At 46.3% G+C, this 27,539-nt stretch overlaps 1 protein-coding gene across 1 annotated transcript in view; it reads left to right on the plus strand.

Moving 5' to 3' along the window:
• MFSD4A (major facilitator superfamily domain containing 4A) overlaps positions 1–21,984 on the plus strand; it is a 45,648-nt gene extending 23,664 nt beyond the window's left edge. The window contains exons 4-10 of the mRNA XM_030221553.1: positions 2,203–2,386; positions 2,569–2,684; positions 3,698–3,871; positions 13,737–13,887; positions 14,141–14,211; positions 17,020–17,140; positions 20,479–21,984. Of these exons, the coding sequence (XP_030077413.1) occupies positions 2,203–2,386; positions 2,569–2,684; positions 3,698–3,871; positions 13,737–13,887; positions 14,141–14,211; positions 17,020–17,140; positions 20,479–20,534 (873 nt within the window). The 3' untranslated portion in view covers positions 20,535–21,984. The remainder of the gene's footprint in view (positions 1–2,202; positions 2,387–2,568; positions 2,685–3,697; positions 3,872–13,736; positions 13,888–14,140; positions 14,212–17,019; positions 17,141–20,478) is intronic.
• Positions 21,985–27,539: the final 5,555 nt, after the last annotated feature.

The following is a 27,539-nucleotide window of genomic DNA, read 5'->3' on the forward strand; positions in this document are numbered from 1 at the left end:
CTTTCTTTCTTTCTTTCTTTCTTTCTTTCTTTCTTTTCTTTTCTTTTCTTTTCTTTTCTTTTCTTTCTTTCTTGTTCATCGGTTCTCCCTTACTTCTTTTTCATTTTTTTTCTCCTCTTTGGTGTTTTGCTGCCCTAATTATCTACCATCCTCCTCCTCCTCCTCCTCTCTAGAGATCCTCTCCTCTAGAGTAGGGAGCTGCACGGCTTCCATCCCCGCGGGGAACCCGCGGGATTCCCACGGGGATGGAGGCAGTTCCTGCGGGGTTCCTGCGGGGATGGAACCAGTTCTGTGGGCTTCCCGTGGAAGCTTCACCTGCACCAGCCTCTTATCTACCGAATACCAATTTACTTGAGTGCTGTCTCCTCCTCCTCCTCCTCTTCCTCCTTGCTTTAACAGCATAAATGTGGAAAGTCTTCCATTAAGGGAGGTGGTAGAGTCACAAATGATGACGGAATTCAAAAAGGCATGGGATGAACACAGAGGATCTCTAATTAGAAAATGGAAGTTATAAAAAACCTAACCTTAAATGGCTGCATGTGTGTGGATGTGTCAAGTGACACTTAGATGGCGACTCTGGCTGTGATGAACTAGGGCTGATACCTGGCAGACTTGTATGGTCTGTGTCTCATACATGGCAATCTGGTTTAGGATGGGCTGGAAAGGGCTTAGACAGCAACTTCAGTGGCTGGAACATGAGGACAGTGCTGGACAGACTTTTATGGTCTGTGTCCCACAAATGAGAACATGAATACGCTGGAGTGGGCTTCGATGGCAACTCCAGCAGTTGGAACATAAGGATGGGGCCAGATAGACTTCTGTGGTCTTTGTTCCAGAAACACGAAAGAAAGACCATAATCAAGTATATAATATCACACTCGTTGATTTAATGATGAAATTGATCATGAGTGTGACTATTGGGCAGAGTGGATGGACCCTTCAGGTCTATTTGCTGTCACTTACTATGTTACTATTAATCCTCTTTGCTCCCAGGCTGGTGCACAGACCTCAGCTCTGACACAGGCACGAGAATCAGATGTCACCTGACCTACTGGCGCGTGCATGTGGCGACCTCTCAGCACACACTGCCAGTGAATCAGAGACAAATCTTACATGTGCGCACCAGAGTGTTCCAAGTTCCAACTTCTGTTCCTTCCTTGCCTACAGTGCTGTGGCTCAAATCCAGAGAGAGACTGAGGGAGCTGACTGGAACTTTCTTTTATGTACTATTAAATTCTTATGGGGACGGGTTGGGATGGTTTAAATTTTTGCGGGGATGGGTGGAGATGGGTAAGATTCCAGTGGGGATGGGTGGGGACGGGTAAGATTCCAGCAGGGACGGGCGGGGATGGGTAAGATTTCTGTCCCCGTGCAACTCTCTACTCTAGAGTTCCTGTGTACTTGTCCCATGTTTTCTTGAATACACAAATGTTTCTGCTTGGTTCCAAACCAGGGATTCTGGTGTGTCAGGCCTGCCTTGACCAGGCCTGGAGACTGAAGTCCCCACTTACCATCAGCAGTGGCATTCCGAGGGGCGCTGACACCTGGGGCGGATTGCCGATGCGCCCCGCCCCCCCGGGTGCACGCTGCTGGGGGGGATGCCGCGTGCCGCTCAGCGTCGTTCGTTTCCATGCTCCCTCTGCCCCGGAACAGGTTACTTCCTGTTCCAGGGCAGAGGGAGCATGGAAACCAACGACGCTGACCAGCGCGCGGCACCCCCCCCCCCCCCCCAGCGGCGTGCACCCGGGGCAGACCGCCCCCCCTTGGTACGCCACTGACCATCAGCAGCATTTCTTCAGAACAGGGAGGAGGCAGTTTATCAGTCTGCAATACACAGTGCTAGTACATTTCATTTTTTTTTTTTTTATTTTATATTTATTGATTTTTAAATGCTTTTAACAAGAGTACACTTGTCAACTGAAATACAGCAAGGTAATATTAAGATACGAGAAAAGTAAAATGAAGATGAGTAGAAAAGAAAAAAATTAAAGAATATTTTTAGACCACAATTATTCCGCTTTCTTAGACCACACACTGAGTTGAGGGCGTTAATGAATTAAAGAAGATTAGAAAGAAAAATAATCATAACTTAATTAAGGCTACGTGCAATCCTTCATGTACATTTGTAATGACTGTATACAGGGTATTTCGCTAAAGAGAATTCAGCCCTGATTCTGACATCCCTCTCTGTTGGTTCTGCAGCTGCCTGTGCCCATCGCAGTGTTTCTGCTCCTGTATAAGGAAGGGATGGTACCCTGCTGTGCTAGAAAAAGCAGCTCCCTCCTCAAAGCAGACGAGCTGGCTATGGAAATTCATGGAGCTCATAAGGAGGATGGACATCACAGTAGTCAGAAATCAGGCTTCAGCGAGAGTGTTGAGGAATCGGGTACGTTTAAAGAGCCGGGCCCAGCTCTTGCCTTTCGATTTTAAATGCAGCAGCTAAGAGAAGTCTTCGACTCCTGACTTTTCCCCTCGCATCTCGCATTCAGCTCTGCTGAGTTACAAGCCCCCTAGCAAGGGAAAACAAATGGGTCATGGACTGAAAGGTCCAATGTTCTCTTCTTCCAGGACACGAGGACTTCTTTAGCTGCTTCCAGAGCAAAAACTTCCGAGGGGCTCCCTTCTCGTATTTTGCTGTTCACGTCACTGGCGCGCTGGTCCTGTTCATGAGCGATGGCATTGTGGTAAGTTCTGCCTCTCCATATACCCGGCTACTTGTGTGGAACGTTCCTCCGACAACCCTTGTGTTGACGCTTCTTTTAGGGGTCCTTTTACTAATCCGCTTAGGTGCTTACATGCCCCCAACACTTGTCAATTCGGAACTACCACCCGGCTACCGCGTGGCCTGGGCGGTAATTTCATTTTTTACACGTGCCGGAAATTTTCCGGCGCACGGCGCTAACAGGGTGGTAATCGGCATTGTACGCGCGCTGACGATTATCGCCTGGTTAACGTGTGAGCTTTACTGCTAAGTCAGTGGGTGGTGGTAAGGTTTCGGCCCCAAAATGGACAAACGCCAATTTTCATTTTGCCGCATGTCCATTTTGGCGCCCCCCCCCCCCCCCCCCCAAAAAGAAAAAGGTTTTTTGTTTGCTTTTTGTAGGTGCGCTGAAAAATGAACCTGTTCGCATCCAATACACACATCTACACCAGCGCTGGCCACTTTTCGGCACACCTTAGTAAAAGGACCCCTTAGGGTTGTCAGGGTCTGTAAACAAGGCAAGGTGAGGATGGACATATTTGAACCTTTTATTCCTCTGTTCCACCAAAAAGAGAAGGACTAGGTATTAAATCCAGAGGTATCTGATAGGCCAGATTTTCTCATCTTTCTTTCTCCGACATTGGGAAGGGAAGGGGAAGTTTGGATTTATAACTCGTGCCTTTTCAGTAGTAGGTTAAGGCCGAGTGAATTCTTTACAGATCTTCTTCAGGAAAACTTGACTGCCCCAACTTGACATTTCGTCCTTTAGATTGTAAGCTCCTTTGAGCAGGGACTGTCCTTCTTTGTTAAACTGTACAGCGCTGCGTAACCCTAGTAGCGCTCTAGAAGTGTTAAGTAGTAGTAGTAGTTCTTCCATGAACAAGGTCTGCGATTTCATATTACGAAGATAGGTTCATTGCCATAAATTTCTGTTTTATCAAGTGATCTTTTTTTGTCCTCAAAGTCTAACACAGTTGTTCTCTTCCCTTCCTTAAGGGCGAGTACTCTGGGTTTGTCTATACCTATGCAGCGGAGAAGCCTCTCTCCATGGAACACAAAAAGGCCGGATTCCTGCCCAGTCTCTTCTGGGCTTTCATCACTCTGGGCCGACTTATAGCAATACCTGTGTCCTACAAGGCGAAACCTGCTACCATGATCTTCGTCAGTCTGGTAAGTCTTTCTCCACGACCTCCGTTTGTACGCATGTAAGGTTTCAGGAACTTCCCAAGTCTACTGACGATATTTGATTTGAGTGTCACTAAATGGGCCTGGAAGACTGATTATCTATCTTTGAGGGTTTCAACCGTGCGGAATGGGGTATGGTTTTTTTTTTTTATTGGTATTTCTACACTGCTTTCAGGTTTATGTTAATTAAAAGACACGTAAGAATCGCCATGCTAGGTCAGACCAAAGGTTTATCAAACTGGGTATCCTGTTTTCTAACAGTGACCAGTTCAGGTTACAAGTACCTCTCAGGATCCCTAAAAGACATCTACCAAAAGGGAACAAGAGATCCTGTGATGTAAATAAAAACAAGGAGGAGAAAAAGGAACCGGAGGCCTCAGATATACATCAATGGCCAGGATCCCTAAAAGTAGCAAGGTTCAGATCTACGGACCCCAGAGTTGAGAAGTGGCTTTCCTCAGGTCTCCCTTTTCAATTCAACCTGTCTTTCAAAAAATAAAAAAAAGACACAAATTCCAACAAAAAAGAAAACCCCTAACAGGGAAGACCACTTTCATCAGCTAGATCTGAGATACAGTACGGACAGTTATTAACATTTGTGGGATAACTACTGTCATGTAGAGGTCTATCAAATAATGAGTGGAGTGGAACGGGTAGACGTGAATTGTTTGTTTACTCTTTCCAAAAATACTAGGACTAGGGGGCATGCAATGAAGCTACAAAGTAGTACATTTAAAACGAATCGGAGAAAACGTTTCTTCACTCAACGTGTAATTAAACTCTGGAATTTGTTGCCAGAGAATCTGGTAAAGGTGGTTAGCTTAGCAGGGTTTAAAAACAGTTTGGACGGCTTCCTAAAGGAAAAAATCCATAGGCCATTATTAAAATGACTTGGGGAAAGTCCACTGCTTATTTCTGGAACTAACAGCATAAAATGTATTGAACGTTTTTGGAATCTTGCTAGGTATTTGTGACCTGGATTGGCCACTGTTGGAAACAGGATGCTGGGCTTGATGGACCTCTGGTCTGGCCCAGTGTGGCAATACTTATGTTCTTATGTAGTCTGCTATAAAGGTACATAGCTGAATATGTTGTTTTTATAAAATAGCTGCAATGTGAATGCCTTCCCTGCCTACGTACTCAGTTGTATTATTACCCTCTAATTGGGTAATGTAGGCCTTTCACTCTGCAGACTTTGCAGGATCTCCTCAAGACCCTTCACTGGCTCCATTTCCGTTTTTGCATCCTGTTCAAACTTCTTCTACTAACCTATAAATGTACTCACGCTGCTGCTCCCCAGTATCTCTCCACACTCGTCCTTCCCTACACCCCTTCCCGTGCACTCCGCTCCATGGATAAATCCTTCTTATCTGTTCCCTTCTCCACTACTGCCAATTCCACACTTCGCGCCGTCTGTCTCGCTGCACCCTACGCCTGGAATAAACTTCCTGAGCCCCTACGTCTTGCCCCATCCTTGGCCACCTTTAAATCTAGACTGAAAGCCCACCTCTTTAACACTGCTTTTGACTCGTAACCACTCGCCTCCACCTACCCTCCTCTCTTCCTTCCCGTTCACATTAATTGATTTGATTTGCTTACTTTATTTATTTTTTTGTCTATTAGATTGTAAGCTCTTTGAGCAGGGACTGTCTTTCTTCTATGTTTGTGCAGCGCTGCGTATGCCTTGTAGCGCCATAGAAATGCTAAATAGTAGTAGTAGACTCATAACCACTTGTAACCACTCGCCTCCACCTACCCTCCTCTCCTCCTTCCTGTACACATTAATTGATTTGATTTGATTTGTTTGCTTTATTTTTTGTCTACTAGATTGTAAGCTCTTTGAGCAGGGACTGTCTTTTCATGTATGGTGTACAGCGCTGCGTATGCCTTGTAGTGCTATAGAAGTGATAAATAGTAGTAGTAGTAGTCTCTTGTAACCAGAGCTAATATTGTGATGTCATAATGCCTCAGGCCACCAATAAGAGCCAACCTCATCAGTGATGTCACAATGGCTTGATTGTCCTATACTTGGCTCACTTTTATTACATAGCTCTTTGAGCAGGGACTGTCTTTCTTCTACGTTTGTGCAGCGCTGCGTACGCCTTGTAGCGCTATAGAAATGCTAAATAGTAGTAGTCTCTTGTAACCAGAGCTAATATTGTGATGTCATAATGCCTCAGTCCAACAATAAGAGCCAACCTCATCAGTGATGTCACAATGGCTCGACTGTCCTATACTTGGCCCCCCCTTAGTGTGAAGAGTCTCTGGTATCCAGAGCTGAGATTGTGATGTCATAATGCCTCATTCCACCAATGCCTAAGAGCCAACCTCATCAGTGATGTCACAATGGCTTGATTGTCCTATACTTGGCTCACTTTTATTACATAGCTCTTTGAGCAGGGACTGTCTTTCTTCTATGTTTGTGCAGCGCTGCGTACGCCTTGTAGCGCTATAGAAATGCTAAATAGTAGTAGTAGTAGTATGTAGTCTATTCCAGAAAGAAATCAAAAGCTCCAATGTCCTCGTCACTCCTACTAGTTATTCTTCCGTGGCTGCCAGATTTCTTTAAAAAAAACCCAAAAAAACTGGAAAATGGAAGAAGGCTGAGCAAACAAGGGTGTTTGTAAAACAATATTAGGATTTATTTACCGCCTTTTTGAAGGAATTCACTCAAGGCGGTGTACAGTAAGAATAGATCAAACATGAGCAGGAGGCAATTACAGCAGTAAAAATATTCAAAAAACAATACAAAGTATGGCATAGTATACTATTTACAATGTCAACACAAAACCTAATAGAACATTATAATTGGTAGTGAAGGGTAAGGTAAAGTTGTAACATACAGATGAGTAAGAGAGTAGGAAGAATTAGAAAGTAAGGTGATTGAAGAAAGTTGCACGTGAGGTCAGAGAGATGGTTAAATATTATCTCAGCTAGGGTACATAAGTAATGCCACACTGGGAAAAGACCAAGGGTCCATCCAGCCCAGCATCCTGTCCATGACAGCGGCCAATCCAGGCCAAGGGCACCTGGCGAGCTTCCCAAACTTACAAACATTCTATACATGTTATTCCTGGAATTGTGGATTTTTCCCATGTCCATTTAGTAGTGGTTTATGGACTTGCCCTTTAGGAAACCATCTAACCCCTTTTTAAACTCTGTCAAGCTGACCACCTTCACCACGTTCTCCGGCAACGAATTCTAGAGTTTAATTATGCATTGGGTGAAGAAAAGTTTTCTCCAATTTGTTTTAAATTTACTATATGTCACATCCGTCGCTCCCTCCGGCTGCTCTTCTGCGGAAAGCAGGAACCGGTGTCCATCGCGGCGAGGGCCGGCCTTCTCGAGGCCACGGCGGAGAGCCGGGGCTCACCACGGCGATAGCCGCCCAGTCCGGGGCAGAGGCCGTGGGCCAGCGATCGCGGCTGCCGGGCTCTCGATCGCCGGCTATGGGGTCCGTGCTTGCGCCAGTGGGGAGAATGGCGCCGAGACGCAATGGCCTGCGTCTCCTTCACTTTCGGGCGCGGGAACCCAAAGCTCCGCCTCTGAGGAGTTAGATTGGGAGGCCGGTGCTGTAGTCCCGCCTGGGAGGTCGGACGGAACCAGTCAGAAGGAGTTTGTCAGTAACCAGGTTCTGATTGGCCGGCCATGTCAGCTGGGGCTGGGCGGTTGAATGCTGATAGTATTTAAGGAACGGGCCTGAGATAAGACATTGCTTCAGGTTCTGTTTCCCGAGGCCAGTCTTCGTGTGTTCCAGTTCTCAGTTGGTTTCCTAGCTCTCCTGGTTTTGACCTTTGGACTGTTTCTGGATTACTCTGCTAGCCGCCTGCCTTGACCTTTTGCCTGTTTCAGACTACGCTGTGAGCTGTCTGCCCTGACCTGTTGCCGGTTTTGGACTCCTCTGTTTTCCACATGCCCTCTTCACTCCTGGTTCCAGTTCTGGGTCAGTTCGTCAACCCCGCGGTTCCGGAAGTCCCGTTGACCGCCTGCAGCTGGGGGCTCAACCCTTGGTGAACGGCGGTCACCGCGGGTGAAGACTTGGGTTGTACGGCTGTCCTCTGAGGTCCTTCGGGGACTTGCGAGACCTAAGGGCTCACCTTCTTTTCAGACAAGACACTATACTGTAGTTTCATCGCGTGCCCCCTAGTCCTAGTATTTTTGGAAAGCGTGAACAGACGCTTCACATCCACCTGTTCCACTCCACTCATTATTTTATATACCTCTATCATGTCTCCCCTCAGCCGTCTCTTCTCCAAGCTGTATAGCCCTAGCCTCCTTAGTCTTTCTTCATAGGGAAGTCATCCCATCCCCGCTATCATTTTAGTCGCCCTTCACTGCACCTTTTCCAGGGTAGGAGTGGATAAACATGTCCTGCTGTAGTATATGCAGCCCGAGTCATTCCTTGTGTTTTTTGAGTGAGACTAACGAGTTTGTTACTTCTTCCGTTAAAGGACTGGTTGAAGAGCCAAGCTCTCACCTGCTTCCTGAAGTAGAGATAGTGTTAAGCGGAGCCTTTCAGGCAGTGCATTCCAGAGTGTGGGGGCTACTCCGGAGAAGGTTCGCTTGCAGGTATCACATCAAGTAATGTCTTTTGGAGGTGTGGTTAGTGAGTGTCCTTGATGTTGTGTAGAGGATCATCCTATTCTTCAGGAACTCAGGGCCATTTCCTTTAAGGGTCTTGAAGATCAGATATAGAGTTTTAAATTTAGCCCTGTATTGTACTGGTAGCCAATGAAGTTTTTGCAAAAAATGGTGTGATGTGGTCACGTCACTTGCAACCTTCTATGAGTCTTGCTGCTGCATTCTGAATCAGCTGGAGCTGGTGCAGACCCTTTGTTAAGCTTTAATACACCTGTAGTATAAAAATTATATTGCCACTACATAGATGACTCGACACCAAGTGCCTGCCTCGAGAGTCTTGCATGAAATATAATCCAGTACTGAAAAATATACTGCTCCCAAAATAAGTGGATATTGGAAGGTGTTTAAAAAGACCGTGCATACGGAAGACACCCTTATGGGAAAAAATGGAGTGAAGAGCGATTTAATTGAGAAAGGTGTGAGCAAAATCCTAAATTAAAAAAAGAAAATGAGCTGGGGAGACTGGGATAAGGCGACTAGAGGGGGAGATGAGATGAGGAAGGGGATGTGTGAGGGGGGTGCATGTGGAGGGGCAAGTTTGCAGGGGTAGGGGATAAGGGGGAGTGAACTGGGGGTTGGGGAAATGTGTAGTGGGGGAGGTAAGAGAGGATGTGTGCTGTTGGGGGGGGGGGGGAGATGAGCTGGGTGAGGAGAACTCTATGGTGTTTGAGAGGGAGATGGGGGAGTGATGTATTGATTTTTCATTTGACTGAAAATTATAACAAATGCAATTATGAATACCACTGTTACCACAAGTGTTCACAGTTGCAACAAGTCAATATTGACTGCATCCAGGAGCTCCCCTTGGGCTCAGGAATTGCTGAAATAAAAATGTATTGAAAGCCAAGAGTCCTGTGGTCTGATGTTACTCTACTGGGTAAAACCTGCACCAAAAAGTTTAAATCTTGCATCTTTGAGTATAAACTTTTCTGTCTGAGTTATATTACTCAGAGATAATGATATTGTATTGATAAATAGGATGTACAGAATTTGAATTCCCCTAGGAGTAAGTCTCTATAAATTCAGCTTCCCTTTGAAAATCTGGGCTGGAATGGAGAAGTCCAGTGGTACAAATGTACCAGAACATATACTAAGCAAAGGGACGTTTTGAGCCTGGGGAATTTATCCACCTAACTGTCCTAACCCTACTTTCATTCTCTCTTCTGTTTATCCTTTCAGAAGCACTGAAGAGAGCTAGATGTAATTTCTTGCTCTTTTAACATGGAAAATGTATACATTCAAACCTCGGACATATTGCCTATAAATCTTGCGTTTTGGCGCAGTCCACCTTTTGGCTTCTTTGGTTTGTGCCAGGGGTAATAGAAGGTGAAATTACTTGCTCAGCTTCCCCTGCTCCAGAGATGCCAAGTTGCCCAGCTGTAGGAGGGAGATTTTTTAGGCCAGTCTTGTGTTTAAACTTGCTCATTAATTCAATATGTGCTCTTTGTAGTCCCCTCTTCCCATCAAAATCAGTGCTTCACCAGGATAGAACCGCCAGAAATCCAGGCCTGGCCTAAAATCTGCCTCCTGGAATTGAGTAACTTTGAGCGTGGGGACTAGACAAAGCCAGGCTTCAAATGGAGTTGACTTAATGTTTTGACAGCTCTCTCACAAACTATTACAGCCACCAGCCCACAGCTAGGCTCTGAGCTTTCCCTGCTGCTTCGGAGAGGTGAAATGTAGGGGCTGGGGGCTGCTCAGGAGAAAAGAAGTAAATTGAAGGGGGATCCATGATATGGCGGGGAGGGGGAACCTTCAAATCTGTTTCTCAGGTCCTATTCTTATCTCCCTATCCTATGTCCCCTTTTGATATGAGAAATTCTTGTACACAGTTGACAGGATTTTAAAGGTTGCAGCATGATGCCAGTCTTTTAGCATAAATAATGAGCTATTAGCACATTGACTTATAATCCTATATAATAAAAAACACCTCCAACATTCTGAAGCTGACTGCATGGCTGAGGCATTCCTGCTCTCTGTATCCATCTCCTGAATTGACATCACGTACTTCCGGGTTCGTCACAAGCAGAAGTGACCAACCACATGAGGTTTCTCGGCTTCAGAATGTTGGAGGTGCATTCTATTAAATAGGATTGGTCAGTTCCTTTCCTATATAATAAAAGGCACCTCCAACATTCTGAAGCTGACTGCATGGCTGAGGCATTCCTGCTCTCTGTATCCATCTCCTGAATTGACATCACGTACTTCCGGGTTCGTCACAAGCAGAAGTGACCAACCACACGAGGTTTCTCGGCTTCAGAATGTTGGAGGTGCATTCTATTAAATAGGATTGGTCAGTTCCTTGAAGCACAGCCAGAGCTCAGCATCCTGCACAGTAACGCTCAGACACCAGAGAGACAGAGGGGGGGGGGGGGGGGCCTGACACCAGAGAGAGGGAGGGAGGGGGGGGCCTGACACCAGAGAGGGGGGGGAGGTATCTCTGTCACACACACACTCTCTCTCTCACAGTCAATGTCTTTCTCTCTCTCACTCTCACACACTCTATGTCTCACACTGTATCACATTCACTCTCTATGTGTCACACAGTCACTCACACACTCTCTTGGTCTCATACACTCAGTCTCACAGAGAGTCTGTGTCTCACACACACTCTCTCTCTCTCTCTCTCGCACACACTGTATCTGTGTGAAACACTCTCTCTCTCACACTGTGTCTCACATACGCACTTGCACACACTCTTATTCTCACACACACACTCGCACCCAGACTCACTCTCTCTCTCACACACACACACTCACACATTCATTCTCTCTCTCACACAGTCACTCTCACATACACTCTCTCTCAAACATACACATTCCGAGGAAAACCTTGCTAGCGCCCGTTTCATTTGTGTCAGAAACGGGCCTTTTTTACTAGTTGTATTATAATTCTGTTCTCTTTCTGCCATTTGGCAACAACCTACTTGATTGTCATTCGCTCTCTGTTCTGCCAAGCAGCATAACTGATCATTTCTGCCCTTATCACTGCCTTAAAAGCCTCCCAAACCACAGACCCTTTTTCGCTCTCCCTTATGTTCAAAATATCCAGAATAACATCTTGTAGTTCATTAAATTAGTTCGCCATCAACCCTGTAGTCAGCCATCTGTATGGTGACTTCGTTTTCACATATCAATCCTTCCATCATCAGTGTGACCAGAGCATGATCAGAAGCTACTGTAGGTGAAATAGTAACATAGTAAATGGCAGCTGATAAAGACCTGTACGGGTCCGTCCAGTCTGCCCAACAATATAAACTCATTACATACAGTATGAAGTGTCACAGCATATATATACCTGTTCTTGTTTTATCATTCCCATTTTTAGGGCATAAACCATAGAAGTCCTGCCTGGCTCTGGCCTCGTTCTAAAAATTCTGAAGTTCTTGTCAAAGCACCCAAAAAGCTTCACTCTGGCCCATCCAAATCTACTCCGCCTCCATCAGGGCACAGACCATAGAAGTCAGCCCAGCACTGGTTTTCCTACCTAATCTCCCCTAAGCTTCTTTGGATCCGATCCTTCTAAATATTTTATTTTAAGAAGGACGCAGTGTATTGTGGGGCAGTTATACAAATCTTTCCCTGATGTAATGAGCCACTCGACTGCGTAGGAAGGTGTCGTCTTAAAATCCTGTGTTGTGCTTTAAGAGTAACATATAGTAACATAGGTAACATAGTAGATGACTGCAGAAAAAGACCTGCACGGTCCATCCAGTCTGTCCAATAAGATAACTAATATGTGCTAATTTTGTGCATACCCTACTTTGATTTGTACCTGTGCTCTTCAGGGCACAGACCGTATAAGTCTGCCCAGCACTATCCCCGCCTTCCACAACCGGCTCTGGCACAGACCGTATAAGTCTGCCCAGCAATATCCCTGTCTCCCACCACTGGCTCTGGCACAGACCCTTTAAGTCTGCCCAGCACTATCCCCGCCTCCCAACTACCAGTCCCGCCTCCCACCACCAGCTCTGGTACAGACTGTATAAGTTTGCCCAGCACTAGTCCCACCTCCCACCACCGGCTCTGGCACAGACCGTATAAGTCTGCCCAGCACTATCCCCGCTTCCCAACTACCAGTCCCGCCTCCCACCACCAGCTCTGGTACAGACTGTATAAGTTTGCCCAGCACTAGTCCCGCCTCCCACCACCGGCTCTGGCACAGACCGTATAAGTCTGCCCAGCACTATCCCTGTCTCCCACCACTGGCTCTGGCACAGACCCTATAAGTCTGCCCAGCACTATCCCCGCCTCCCAACTACCAGTCCCGCCTCCCACCACCAGCTCTGGTACAGACTGTATAAGTTTGCCCAGCACTAGTCCCGCCTCCCACCACCGGCTCTGGCACAGACCGTATAAGTCTGCCCAGCACTATCCCCGCTTCCCAACTACCAGTCCCCCCTCCCACCACCAGCTCTGGTACAGACTGTATAAGTTTGCCCAGCACTAGTCCCGCCTCCCACCACCGGCTCTGGCACAGACCGTATAAGTCTGCCCAGCACTATCCCTGTCTCCCACCACTGGCTCTGGCACAGACCCTATAAGTCTGCCCAGCACTATCCCCGCCTCCCAACCACCAGCCCCGCCTCCTACCACCGGCTCTGGCACAGACCGTATAAGTCTGCTCAGCACTAGTCCCGCCTCCCACCACCAGCTCTGGTACAGACCCTATAAGTCTGCCCAGCACTATCCCCGCCTCCCAACTACCAGTCCCGCCTCCCACCACCAGCTCTGGCACAGACCCTATAAGTCTGCCCAGCACTATGCCCGCCTCCCAACTACCAGTCCCGCCTCCCACCACCAGCTCTGGCACAGACCCTATAAGTCTGCCCAGCACTATCCCCACCTCCCAACCTCCAGCCCCACCTCCCACTACCGGCTCTGCTATCCAATCCTTGAGCTCCTTTGCAAAGGGTGGTTTGTCTCTTGCTGGATCAAGAAAACGGTCTCTGCTAATCTTAACTTGTATTTAGAGAATGAGGTTTCTTCCTCTTAAATTTGGGGAGTAATTGTATAGTCTCTGGACAATGGGGTTTTAATTATTTCCTTCTTTAGATACTTTTTGTTTTTCCCTTGATGTGGGCTTTTTGGTACAATAAACCATTTATTTTCTGATCTTGGAATGTTCAATTGCTGGATATTCAGCAATAATAACCATATAACACCGACTGCGCAGCGTCTGTTCACTCATGCTGCCTTCATCATTGCAGACTGGTGTCCTGGTCACGTTCCTGCTCCTGCTCCTCTTTACCTCCTACAGCACCATCTTCCTGTTTGTGGGAACAGCTCTCCTCGGCCTCTTCCTCAGCAGCATTTTCCCCAGCATGTTGGCCTACACGGAGGACATTCTCAATTACAAAGGTAGCTTTTGTGTTGTATAAAGCGAGGGACGAGGACGTCCACCATAGCGATTCCCAAGGACACTGTTCAGATACAAAGGGTTTTGGGAATTTAGCCACCGTTGAAGGGCTACCAATGGTGTGACATTCCCACAGATGCCCCACTGCATGAGAGAGTTGGGTTTTTTGCACAGGCTATTGGGTTCTGTATTTGTGTAATTTTAGCTTTTTCATGTGGTTCTAATATCCTCAGTCTGTCTGGTCTCCCCCTTCAGGCTGTGCCACGACAGTGCTGGTGACCGGAGCAGGGATTGGCGAGATGGTCCTCCAGATGATGGTGGGATCGGTAAGTAGAGGGCCACCTCCTCACTGCTAGTAGATATTGAGGAATGCTGCCATACTGGTAGCATCAAAAATCATTTCTAGGACAATAGTTTGTGATTGGGGGCATAGCCAGCCCTCCAATTTTGGGTTGTGCTCAGGGGTGGACGGTAGAGGGGGAGGGCAACACATTGCTCCCTCCTTTTTCTTTCCCCCACCCTCTGTACACCAGACATACCTTTGTTGGCAGGAATGCCGAAGCCCTGCTAGCCAAAGAAATGGTACTACCCTTCCCCTCCTCCTGGTGCTGCTTCCTTAAGGCAGAAGTCGGCTGTGTGCCTTCAGCCCCTGACGTCGGGACTTTTTGCCTGACTGAAAAAAATTAGGACACAGCATATGGAATGGTGAGTCAAATGCAACGCGCTGATCAGGAGGCAGAGAGACTGAAAAGAAGATTGGGTTCAAGGCAAAAAACACATAGTAAAAAATCCTTTTTAGGTATATTAGAAATATGAAGCCAGTAAATGAATGAGTTGGACTGCTAGATGACCAGGGGGTAAAAGGGGCACTCCGGGAAGACAAGGCCATAGCGGAGAGATTAAGTGAATTCTTTCCTTCAGTCTTCCCCGAGGAAGATGTGGGAGAGGTTCCAGTACCAGAAATAGTGTTGAATGCTGATGAGCTGGAGAAACTGAAACAAATCTCTGTAAATATCATACTTATCAACACTTATTATTCCCTAGACACAATAAACCGACGTAATGGAGCAATTTGACAAACTGAAAAGTAGCAAATTGCCAGGACCAGATGGTATACATCCCAGAGTACTGATAAAATTGAAAAATCAACTTGCAGAATGTGTAATTTATCTTTAAAATCAAGCATGGTACCAGAAGATTGGAGGGTGGCCAATGTAACACTGATTAAAAAAAAAAAAAAGTCTCCAGAGGTGATCCTGGAAATTATAGACCATCGAGCCAGACGTTGGTGCCGGGCAAAATGGTAGAGGCTCTTATAAAGAACAAAATTACAGAGCTTATACTTAAGCATGGGTTAATGAGACAAAGGCAACATGGATTTAGTCAAGGGAAATCTTGCCTCGCTAATCTACTACATTTCTTTGAAAGGGTCGATATGTGGATAAAGGTGAGGCAGTCGATATTGTGTATCAGGATTTTCAAAAGGCATTTGACAAAGTACCTCATGAGACTCCTGAAGAAATTAGAAAATCATGGGATAGGAGGTAGCGTCCTATTGCAGATTAAGAACTGGTTAAAAGAGAGAAAACGGAGAGTAGGGTTAAATGCTCAGTATTCTCAATGGAGAGGGGGAGTTAGTGGGGTTCCCCAGGGGTCTGTGCTGGGACCGCTGCTTTTTAATCTATTTATAAATGATCTAGAGGTGGGAGTAACTAGTGAGGTAATTACATTTGCTGATGACACAAAGTTATTCAAAGTTATTAAATCACAAGAGGATTGTGAAAAATTGCAAGAGGACTTTACGAATCTGGGCATCCAAATGACAAGTGATGATTAATGGGAGCAAGTGCAAAGTGATGCACGTGGGGAAACAGGAACCCGAACTATAGTTAATGTGATGCAAGATTCCACATTAGGAGTTGCTGCCTAGGAAAAGGATCAAGGTGTCATCGTTGATATGTTGAAACCCTCTGCTCCGTGTGCAGCAGCGGCTAAGAAAACAAATAGCCTATTAAGAAAGGAATGGAACACAAAAATGAGAATGTTATAATGCCTTTGTATTGCTCCATGGTGTGACCACACCTCGACTACTGTTTGCAGTTCTGGACACTGCATCTCAAAAAAGATGATATAGTGGAATTAGAAAAGGTACAGAGAAGGGTGACGAATGTTAAAGGGAATGGGATGACGTCCCTATGAGGAAAGGCTAAAGTGGATAGGGCTCCACAACTTGGAGAAGAGACGGCTGAGGGGGAGATATAGAGGTCTATAAACTACTAAGTGGAGTGGATCACATGTTTACTCTTTTTTCCCAAAAATACTAGGACTAGGGGCACACAATGAAACTACAAAGTAGTAAACTTAAAAAGAAACCAGAGAAAATATTTCTTCACTGTGTGTAAATAACCTCTAGAACTTATTGCCAGAGAATGTGGTAAAAGCAGTTAGCTTAGCAGGTTTTAAAAAAGGTATGTAATAATGGCTTATGGACTTTTTAGGAAATTATACAAAACATACATAGTAACATAGTAGATGACGGCAGAAAAAGACCTGCATGGTCCAGCCAGTCTGCCCAAGACAAACTCATAAGTGTATACCTTACCTTGAATTTGTACCTGTCCTTTTCAGGGCACAGACCATATAAGTCTGCCCAGCAGTATTTCCCGCCTCCCAACCACCAGTCCCGCCTCCCATCACCAGCTCTGGTACAGACTGTACAAGTCTGCCCTCCCCTATCCTCTCCTCCCAATCACAATCCACTGCATATTCCTAGGATAAGCAGCGTAAAATCTGTTTTACTGTTCTGGGATCTTGCCAGGTACTTGTGACCTGGATTTGACTACTGCTGGAAACAGGATACTGGGCTTGATGGACCTTCAGTCTGTCCCAGTATGGCAACACTTATGTTCTGATGAGGTAACCAGCCCTTCCCTTACTGACTTTGGGAGTTGCACTGGGGTAGCTTGGCAAGGAATGTCTTTGGTTTTAGAAAGGTCGGGGCCTCTGACCCTCCTGGTTCCAGCACTGCCTCCCCAGCCATAAAAAGGACTTTCTCAGATGTTTCTGCTGTGCTACTCCACTAAAAGCCTGCAGCACCTGAATCGCTTCATGGGTACTGTCTTTCTTCCTGACAGATAATCCAAGAGCAGGGCAGCTATAGTTTCCTGGTCTGTGGGACGATCTTTGGATGTCTTGCCTTCTCCTTCTACGTTGTGCTGTTGGTATTCCACAGGCTACACCTCAGGCCCTCAGCAGGTAAGCAGAAAGGGCAGCCTGTTGAGACACTGTCTTGGGAACAGGATGTTTGCAGTAAAATGCAAGGAAGCCATTTGTTCTCTGCAGCTTCCTGCCCTTTCCTGCATTACCCTGTCTGGAGCTCTGCTTTGCGGGCTGCTCAGTACATATGTCCAGTTTCTGTTATATGACAACAGAGAGGGAAATTTGCTTTGAGTTTTTTCCTTGTTTATACTAAAAGTAAAAAAATATATATATATATATATAAACTTTAAGAAGCAAGTGTCCCCCTGTGTTGTCATATAATAGAAACTGGACGTATGTACTGAGCAGCACACAAAGCAGAGCTCCAAACAGGGTATATATATACAGTGGGGGAAATAAGTATTTGATCCCTTGCTGATTTTGTAAGTTTGCCCACTGACAAAGACATGAGCAGCCCATAATTGAAGGGTAGGTTATTGGTAACAGTGAGAGATAGCACATCACAAATTAAATCCGGAAAATCACATTGTGGAAAGTATATGAATTTATTTGCATTCTGCAGAGGGAAATAAGTATTTGATCCCCCACCAACCAGTAAGAGATCTGGCCCCTACAGACCAGGTAGATGCTCCAAATCAACTCGTTACCTGCATGACAGACAGCTGTCGGCAATGGTCACCTGTATGAAAGACACCTGTCCACAGACTCAGTGAATCAGTCAGACTCTAACCTCTACAAAATGGCCAAGAGCAAGGAGCTGTCTAAGGATGTCAGGGACAAGATCATACACCTGCACAAGGCTGGAATGGGCTACAAAACCATCAGTAAGACGCTGGGCGAGAAGGAGACAACTGTTGGTGCCATAGTAAGAAAATGGAAGAAGTACAAAATGACTGTCAATCGACAAAGATCTGGGGCTCCACGCAAAATCTCACCTCGTGGGGTATCCTTGATCATGAGGAAGGTTAGAAATCAGCCTACAACTACAAGGGGGGAACTTGTCAATGATCTCAAGGCAGCTGGGACCACTGTCACCACGAAAACCATTGGTAACACATTACGACATAACGGATTGCAATCCTGCAGTGCCCGCAAGGTCCCCCTGCTCCGGAAGGCACATGTGACGGCCCGTCTGAAGTTTGCCAGTGAACACCTGGATGATGCCGAGAGTGATTGGGAGAAGGTGCTGTGGTCAGATGAGACAAAAATTGAGCTCTTTGGCATGAACTCAACTCGCCGTGTTTGGAGGAAGAAAAATGCTGCCTATGACCCAAAGAACACCGTCCCCACTGTCAAGCATGGAGGTGGAAATGTTATGTTTTGGGGGTGTTTCTCTGCTAAGGGCACAGGACTACTTCACCGCATCAATGGGAGAATGGATGGGGCCATGTACCGTACAATTCTGAGTGACAACCTCCTTCCCTCCGCCAGGGCCTTAAAAATGGGTCGTGGCTGGGTCTTCCAGCACGACAATGACCCAAAACATACAGCCAAGGCAACAAAGGAGTGGCTCAGGAAGAAGCACATTAGGGTCATGGAGTGGCCTAGCCAGTCACCAGACCTTAATCCCATTGAAAACTTATGGAGGGAGCTGAAGCTGCGAGTTGCCAAGCGACAGCCCAGAACTCTTAATGACTTAGAGATGATCTGCAAAGAGGAGTGGACCAAAATTCCTCCTGACATGTGTGCAAACCTCATCATCAACTACAGAAGACGTCTGACCGCTGTGCTTGCCAACAAGGGTTTTGCCACCAAGTATTAGGTCTTGTTTGCCAGAGGGATCAAATACTTGTGATTTTCCGGATTTAATTTGTGATGTGCTATCTCTCACTGTTACCAATAACCTACCCTTCAATTATGGGCTGCTCATGTCTTTGTCAGTGGGCAAACTTACAAAATCAGCAAGGGATCAAATACTTATTTCCCCCACTGTAGCTAGAAGTGTAAAGGAGGAAAGTTGCAAAGAGGCAATGAAACCAGCTAGAAGTTGAGCCAGTACTGAGAGACCATCCTGAGGCCATGGCAGTGGCATAGCAAGGGGGGCTGCCGGGTGGGGCGGTTCGCAGTTGCACCCCCCCCCCCGGGTGCAGCACGATGACACCCCCCCCCCGACCAGCTCCCGCACCCTACCTTTAAAAAGAATATCGAGAGGCGAGGCGCAACGCCTCGTGCCTGCCCTGCACGTAAAAGAAATGTGGATCGTCGGGCCTTCCCTCGCTCTTTCTGTCCCGCCCTTGCGGAAATAGGAAGTTGCGTCAGCGGAGGGCGGGACAGATAGAGCGAGGGAAGACCTGACGGTCCACATTTCTTTTACGTGCAGGGCAGGCGCGAGCCGCTGCGCCTCACCTCCCGATATTCTTTTTAAAGGTAGGGTGCGGGAGCTGGTCGGGGGGGGGCGTCGATTCGCCGAGGGGGGGGGGGAGCTGGCAGGGAGCACCCCCCCCCCCGAGCTGACACCCGGGGCGGACCGCCACTCCTGCCCCCCCTTGCTACGCCACTGGGCCATGGGCTCCTGTCCCCAGGGTACTTGAACCCACTCTATCCCCTGCTACATTCATGCACACAAGTTAGACGTAAAGAGAAAATAATGAGCAAAACTCTCTGCATAGGTAAAGTTGCCCTTTTACTCACCGATCTCAGGCCTTTGATTATTGTTCAACCTGCCCGTGGGTAAAAGTGAGAGAGAGCTGATGGTAGCAAGACCCAAATTTAAAACGAATCGGAGAAAATTTTTCTTCACCCAACGTGTAATTAGACTCTGGAATTCGTTGCCGGAGAACGTGGTACGGGCGGTTAGCTTGACGGAGTTTAAAAAGGGGTTAGATAGATTCCTAAAGGACAAGTCCATAGACCGCTATTAAATGGACTTGGAAAAATTCCACATTTTTAGGTATAACTTGTCTGGAATGTTTTTACGTTTGGGGAGCGTGCCAGGTGCCCTTGACCTGGATTGGCCACTGTCGGTGACAGGATGCTGGGCTAGATGGACCTTTGGTCTTTCCCAGTATGGCACTACTTATGTACTTATGTACAAGCACATCCTTGTGGCCGTCTAAACATACATGTGTTTTCCAATGGTGATACATAGAGCAGGTGCATTCTCTGTGTATACATTTTACATAGGTAAGAATCGCAGTCTTTTGCTTATTGGTACAAACCCTGTCCGTAACAGTTACCCAAGGAGTTTGCACCAATGTGGATAGTTCTGTTTGTTGTCCCCAGAGAGCTTCAACTGGACTCTCCGTCTCCCTGTTCCCTACATCTTGACAGAAGCATGTACAGAAGATTAGATTAAAAAAACAAAACAAAACTAAGAACTAGGAAAGGCAGCCGATTCCGTGGACTCAACCAACCAGCTGTGCATTCCTCCACAGAGCTCTCGAGCCAGCCTGCAGTGATGGATGAAAGCAGTATATCATACCAGAGATAACGGGTGTGCTGTGCTCAGAAGCTGTTCTGGATGTCCTGGTAATCTTAAGAACCAGAGGACGCCCGGCGGAGAGGCTGGGGAAGACGACCATGCAAACGGCATTTCATTGGCCCCTCCCGTAAGGCTGTAGTGCTACACATATTAGGCAACTATATCCCATGTGATTAACTAGGGGTATAGTGTACAAAATAGGCCCTGGATACTTAACTAGATGATTGTAATTTGCAGCGTTACTAGGTGTAGTCAATCGTATACAGTGCCCTTCTTCCACCCTCCCTTAAGATCAACAGCCAGGCACCAGCTTTAGAGTTAAAACAAGAAAACTGATTGGGAAGAAGAAATAGAGTTAGTTTAGAGGTGGGATTGATGGAGGTTGCAAAGCCTGAGGCCTCTTCTGAGCTTCTATAAAACTGTTACTGGGTAGGTGAAAGTCTAGAAGAGAGTGATTGATTAGGGTTCACTTGAAGATGATAACCATTTAAACTGTGAGAAATCAGCTGATGGATGGTGGTTGGGGGGGGGGAGGGGGGAGCTCTAGGTAGCTTCTCCAGAGGTTAGAGAAGGTGAGGGACAGGCAGTCATGAATTCTAATGTTGCATTATTTACAGCACTCTGAGAGGCCTTCACAGCAAAATTAGGCAAGGGCTGTAGGACAAGTCTGTTCACCCCTAATTCAAAAGCTTTAGCACCATTTTCACAGAACATTTAAACCTGCCCTTCTCTGAGGAGGGGGAAATAATCGCAGACTATCCTTACAGGTGCTGTATAGTCTGTTCTGGTTGGAGGTAGGGCCAGACTTTGCAAGAACATTTTAAATGGTGTCCAAACTTTTCTGAAAATTGCTTTTATAATGCAAGCAGATCTTGGAAGGGGAGACCTATGCCTTATCCCTTGGAAGCTGTCCTACCCTTTCTGCAGTGGCAGAGTAATGACTGTTCACAGCTTTCCCCCTCCCCGGTAAGAATATGGGCTGAGGGGGAGTGGGCTCTCTGTCAACTTCTGGAGCAAGAGGAGACCACAAGCAAACTTGGTCAGTAGTACGAGCCCCCTCAGCTCTTCTACTTTATGGGAACTGCTGGGCCTTGGCGTTCAGCCCCTTCACCACTTAGGCCTCAGAACAATTGCAGCGGCTGCTCTGCTCTGATTGTGTAACTTTTCCACTGACAGAGAAAAATGTGGTTTAGAACAGTCATGAGCAATAATGAAAATGCTGATTTAAAAAAAATCTAATTGCCATACGCTCCAACCATGGGCTTGAAATTAAAGAAATGTTGCTTGGCTTACTCACCTGAGTCGGTGCACCAAATGAAAAGTCGCTCTGCTAAAGTTACAAAATCTGCATATTTACATAGTTTTACCATGTTACTCACAGTTTGATCCTATTGGCAGGATCTTTGTCAGAGGTTCTGGTTAGTTTTGTTGTGTGTTGGATTAAATTATTTTAAAAATATGACTGACTTTTTTCCTTTGAACTAAGTTGTAACAAGCTGCCCTACTGAGGACAGTAACAGGGATGTTGTCACAACCGATTGCAGTGAGAACAGCAGCCATGTAAGAAACCGAGCAAGAACTGACGTGATTGAGTACTTCTGCTTGCCCGAATTAAAGTTTACAGTTGTACTCTCCATGCCATCCCTCTTAATCTATGGTGGCCAATATGGGTCCCAAAGTCCGCCCTAGAAACAATCCTGGAGGCCCAAGGTGGGGGGGTCCCCCACCTCCTCCTCTCTAAGTTGGGAGATGGGAGCAATGTCCACTTGACTCCGACTATGCTCCCTTATCCAGCCCCTCCAAGGGTGAGGTGCCAGTGGCAGGAATGAGAGGACACTGATCCTACCTCTCAGCCTGGCATTAGGCTAATTGGGCATTAGGATGGGAGATGTCCTTTTCTTGGGGGGGGGGGGGGGGGGGGTTAAGGTGTTTTACCAGGGCCTTATTTTCAGGCAGGGTAGTTAGTTGTGTGAACTGAAGTACTCATTTCATCTCTAATCACCCTTTAATTCTCATGGTAGAAGCTTTACTATATCTAAGTGGTTCCTAAACCTGGGCCTGGAGCACCCCAGCCCATCAGGTTTTCAGAATATCCATAACAGTGGCATAGCCACAGGTGGGCCTGGATGGGCTGGGGCCCACCCACTTAGGGTTCAGGCCCACCCAACAGTAGCACACGTTTAGTGGTAGCTATGGGATCCCAAGCTCGGCCAGCTGGAGACTTCCTCCAGATGGTAACGAAAACGCTATTCTCCATGATACTGGCACGTGCGCATGTTCGGTTTTCAGCGCATGCCTGCCGCAGACTGCCAAGGTGGAAAGAAGCGTTTTCCCACCAGCTGAGATATTTTTTGGGTGGTGGTTGGGGGAGGAGGAAGAACAATTGGTGCCCACCCACTTCTTCCCTAGGCCCACCCAAAATCTGTTGTCTGGCTATGCCCCTGATCCATAATGAATATTCATGAGAGAGATTTGCATACAGTGCCTCCACTACATGCAGCTCTTTCTCATTAATATTCATTGTAGATATCCTGAAAACCTGACAGGCTGGGGTGCCTCTAGGACCAGGTTTGGGAACCCACTTCTCTTATCTCAAGTAAGTTGCTAAGTAGGTCATTAGCATAAATTGAAATACTGGCTATGCTACTGTGTACCATGGTGCACTTGGTTTTTCTGCATTAGCCCCCTTTTTACGTTGCGTGGCAGTCATCGCCCAGACAAAAACAAATGTTAGCGTTGCGTAAAGCACTGTCCTCTGGGTTAGCGCAGTTTTATCACTTCAGGGTCTCTTAGCACTGAGCTAGTGGAGGAGTAGCCTAGTGGTTAGTGCAGTGGACTTTGATCCTGGGGAACTGGGTTCGATTCCCACTGCAGCTCCTTGTGACTCTGGGCAAGTCACTTAACCCTCCATTGCCCCTGGTACAAAATAAGTACCTGAATATATGTCAACTGCTTTGAATGTAGTTGCAAAAACCTCAGAAAGGCGGTATAACCAGTCCCATTTCAATTTCACTACTGCCCCCTCCCTCCCTCTCTGCTTAACAAAGTTATGGGGACTCTGCATTTCAATGGAAGATTCATCTTGCCATTTTTACATTCTTGAGAGCTCTGAGGCTGAATCCTAAAGTTAAAACAGATTTTTATAAAGCAGCCTAGCTCACCTGTACAGAACCTGGGGTTCATTGGCTGGTTTAATAAATGCAGGGTCATGCACTTGGGTTGCAAAAAGCCAAGGGAAAGGTATGGTATGGGGGATGAAGTACTTCTGTAAACAAAAGAAGAGCGGGACTTGGGGGGGGGGGGGGGTGATGATATCAAGGCAGCCAAACAGGTAGAAAATGTGATGGTCAAAGCCAAGAGGATGCTCAGGTGCATAAGGAGAGGAACGGCCAGAAGGAAAAAAGAGGTGATGGCTCCTCTGTATAAGGACTGGTGAGGCCCCATTTACAATACTTTGTGCAACTCTGGAGACCAAACCTTCAAAAAGATATAAACAGGATGGAGGATGGCTACAAAACTGGTCAGTGGTGTCTGTTGTAAAGGGGTCCGCTTCCTCCGCTCTGGGTTAGGCTCACAGGTGGCCAGGAAAGAACAAGACTGCCATTTGGACTTGGGGCCTAAGTGTTTTATTCTCAATTCAGTTCTACTCCCAACATCGAAATGCAGTTCACAAAAATGGTTCAGGCTGGGTTCAAAACTCTAGCAAACATTCAGTTCCTTGGCACTACCTTCCCCTCTCCCTCAGAAGGGCTCAGTCAAAGTTCAGCCCAATAGTTCCAACACTTTCACAAATGGTCTCTTCACAGGAAACCAATACTCGATTCACCTGTCCTCTTCACAGCACCCAGGAGGACCCTGTACTGAACAGGGCTGGCAGTTTTCCTCCTACCTCACAGCACCACAACCTCTGTGGCCTCTCACATTGCCTTCATGTGCTGGACAGGCCTACATTTTCATTCTCACCCCCCCCCCCCCCCCCCCCACCACCCCCGGAAGCTCCAGTGGCAGGCCCTTTCCATCCTCCACCTACTCCATGGAGCCTCACTCTCTCGATCAGTCTCCTCTCTCCCCCCCCCTTCTCACAGCTGGGGGGAATGATATACTGGTGATGCAGCCAAGGGACTGAGCTTCACCTCCCCTTCTCCCTCTAGTGGGGAAGGGAGTAACTGGCTCCCCCAGCACTGAGTCACTGCTCCCCCTGCTGGGGTTGGAAATCCTTTCCACCCTTTTGGGGCTACCCTCCTCTCTCCTTCTTGCAAGGGCTTCTGGGAATCGTAGTTCAGCCTTGTCATACTGTCATATAGCAGACATACTTATAGACCTCAATATGCATACTCTGGAAGAAAAGTGGGGGACAGAGGATATAATAGAGACAGTTAAATACCTCCGTGGCATTAATGTACAGTAGGTGAACTTTTTTCAAAGGAAGGAAAACTCAGCAATGAGAGGGCATAGGATGAAGTTAAGAGGAAATAGACTTAGGAGGAATCTGAGAAAATACTATTTCATGGAAAAGGTGGTGGATGAGTGGAATGGCCTCCCGCTGAAGGTTGTGGAGATGAGGAGGACTGTGTCAGAATTTAAGCAAGCGTGGGATCACTTAGGGAAAGGAGGAGATAGTGGTTGCTGAGGGTGGGCAGACTGGATGGGACATTTGGCCTTTATCTGCTGCCATGTTTCTAAATAGCTGTTATGTAGTCCTGGTGCATTTACTCATACTACCCCTCTCCTCAAGACCCTTCACTGGCTCCCTATCCGTTTTCGCATCCTGTTCAAACTTCTTCTACTAACCTATAAATGTACTCACTCTGCTGTTCCCCAGTATCTCTCCACACTCGTCCTTCCCTAAACCCCTTCCCATGCACTCCGCTCCATGGATAAATCCTTCTTATCTGTTCCCTTCTCCACTACTGCCAACTCCAGACTTCGCGCCTTCTGTCTCGCTGCACCCTACGCCTGGAATAAACTTCCTGAGCCCCTACGTCTTGCCCATCCTTGGCCACCTTTAAATCTAGACTGAAAGCCCACCTCTTTAACATTGCTTTTGATCGGTAAACCACTTGTAACCACTCGCCTCCACCTACCCTCCTCTCTTCCTTCCCGTCCACATTAATTGATTTGATTTGCTTACTTTATTTATTTTTTGTCTATTAGATTGTAAGCTCCTTGAGCAGGGACTGTCTTTCTTCTATGTTTGTGCAGCGCTGCGTATGCCTTGTAGCGCTATAGAAATGCTAAATAGTAGTAGTAGTAGTTCTAAGAAGTGAGTTATTTATTAGGGTGGGGGGTGGGGGCTGCAATTGGGTTGTCAGGATTTCCCCAATGAATATGTATAAATCCAAACAGTAACCCAATAATTATAACAATAATTACATATATCAATGGTTGGTACTAATATTACTAAACTCTCTCAACTAAATATATTTATTCAACAAATGAACTGATAAAATCGTCCTCTCAAAACCACAATTTTGCCAACTTACATTAAACACCCTGGGTATTATCTATACACACTTTATTAATATCATTATAACTGTAAAAATATTGTTAGCTTCTCTATTCCCAAGGGTGACAGAAATTCCTATGATGAAAAACCACCTTACGGAACTTTGAAGCTGATCTAGGTGTCATCGTTGATGATATGTTGAAACCTTCTGCTCAGTGTGCTGCGGTGGCTAAGAAAGCAAATAGAATGTCAGGTATTATTAGGAAAAGAATGGAAAACAAAAATGAGGATGTTATAATGCCTTTGTATCACTCCAACTGCACCTCAAATATTGTGTTCAATTCTGGTCACCGCATCTCCAAAAAGATATAGTGGAATTAGAAAAGGTGCAGAGAAGGGCGATGAAAATGATAAAGGGGATGGGACGACTTCCCTATGAGGAAAGGCTGAAGCAGATAGGGCTCTTCAGCTTGGAGAAAAGGCAGCTGAGGGGAGATATGACAGAGGTCTATAAAATAATGAGTGGCGTAGAATGGGTAGATGTGAAGTGTCTGTTTACGCTTTCCAAAAATACTAGAACTAGGGGGCATGCAATGAAGCTACAAAGTCGTAGATTTAAAATGAAGCAGAGGAAATTTTTCTTTCATTCAACGTGTAATTCAACTCTGGAATTTGTTGCCAGAAAATGTGGTAAAGGCAGTTAGCTTAGCAAAGTTTTAAAAAAAGTTTGGACGGCTTCCTAAAGGAAAAGTCCATAGACCATTATTAAATTGGACTTGGGGAAAATATTTCTGGGATAAGCAGTATAAAATGTTTTGTACTTTTTTGGGGATCTTGCCAGGTCTTTGTGACCTGGATTAGCCACTGTTGGAAACAGGATGCTGGGCTTTGTCCCAGTATGACAATACTTATGCACTTATGTTGATTTAATCCTTCTACTAGGACTAATTAGTCTGAACCAGCTACTGAATGTCCATGGCTTCTTCCATGAAGAACATTCAAAATTCTCCACTCCAATGAGCTATTTACAATGAAATCTGATATGTTGTTATAACACTTGTACAAATGTCCTGATTTATTGTTCCATTCTTCAGTTCCAAATTATTTGTTGGCGTCAAAAACCTTTCTCAGAGCTAACCTTGGCTCTGCAAATAAACATGTTGCTTACACATACTCCAAAAGAATGATCACAGGGTCTTATCACTTGGTCCCTACATGGACCATGTTTCGCCTGGCTTCATCAGGAGACCAAATCCATCAGCAGGATGAGGAGTCTTCTGATCGCTCAGTAATGATGTCTTTGTGTTAGTATCTCCAGTGCTGAAGACGCCATGGCCGTGCTGTCGGTTGCATGTACTGACAACGTTATATGTATACTTGCTACAGTAAGCACTAGATCTCATGCATGTTCATTGGGGAAATCCTGAAAACCTGAATGAATTGTGAGCCTGCCTGAAGAACTGAGGTTGCTCATCCCTTTGGTAGGAATTATATTTATATAAGAACAGCTCTCGTTATCAGCTAAAGTCCCATTTGAACTCTGCCACTGAGCCCACACAGGTACCTCT

Source organism: Microcaecilia unicolor, chromosome 12, assembly GCF_901765095.1.
Source record: "Microcaecilia unicolor chromosome 12, aMicUni1.1, whole genome shotgun sequence".
NCBI classification, from domain to species: Eukaryota; Metazoa; Chordata; class Amphibia; order Gymnophiona; family Siphonopidae; genus Microcaecilia; species Microcaecilia unicolor.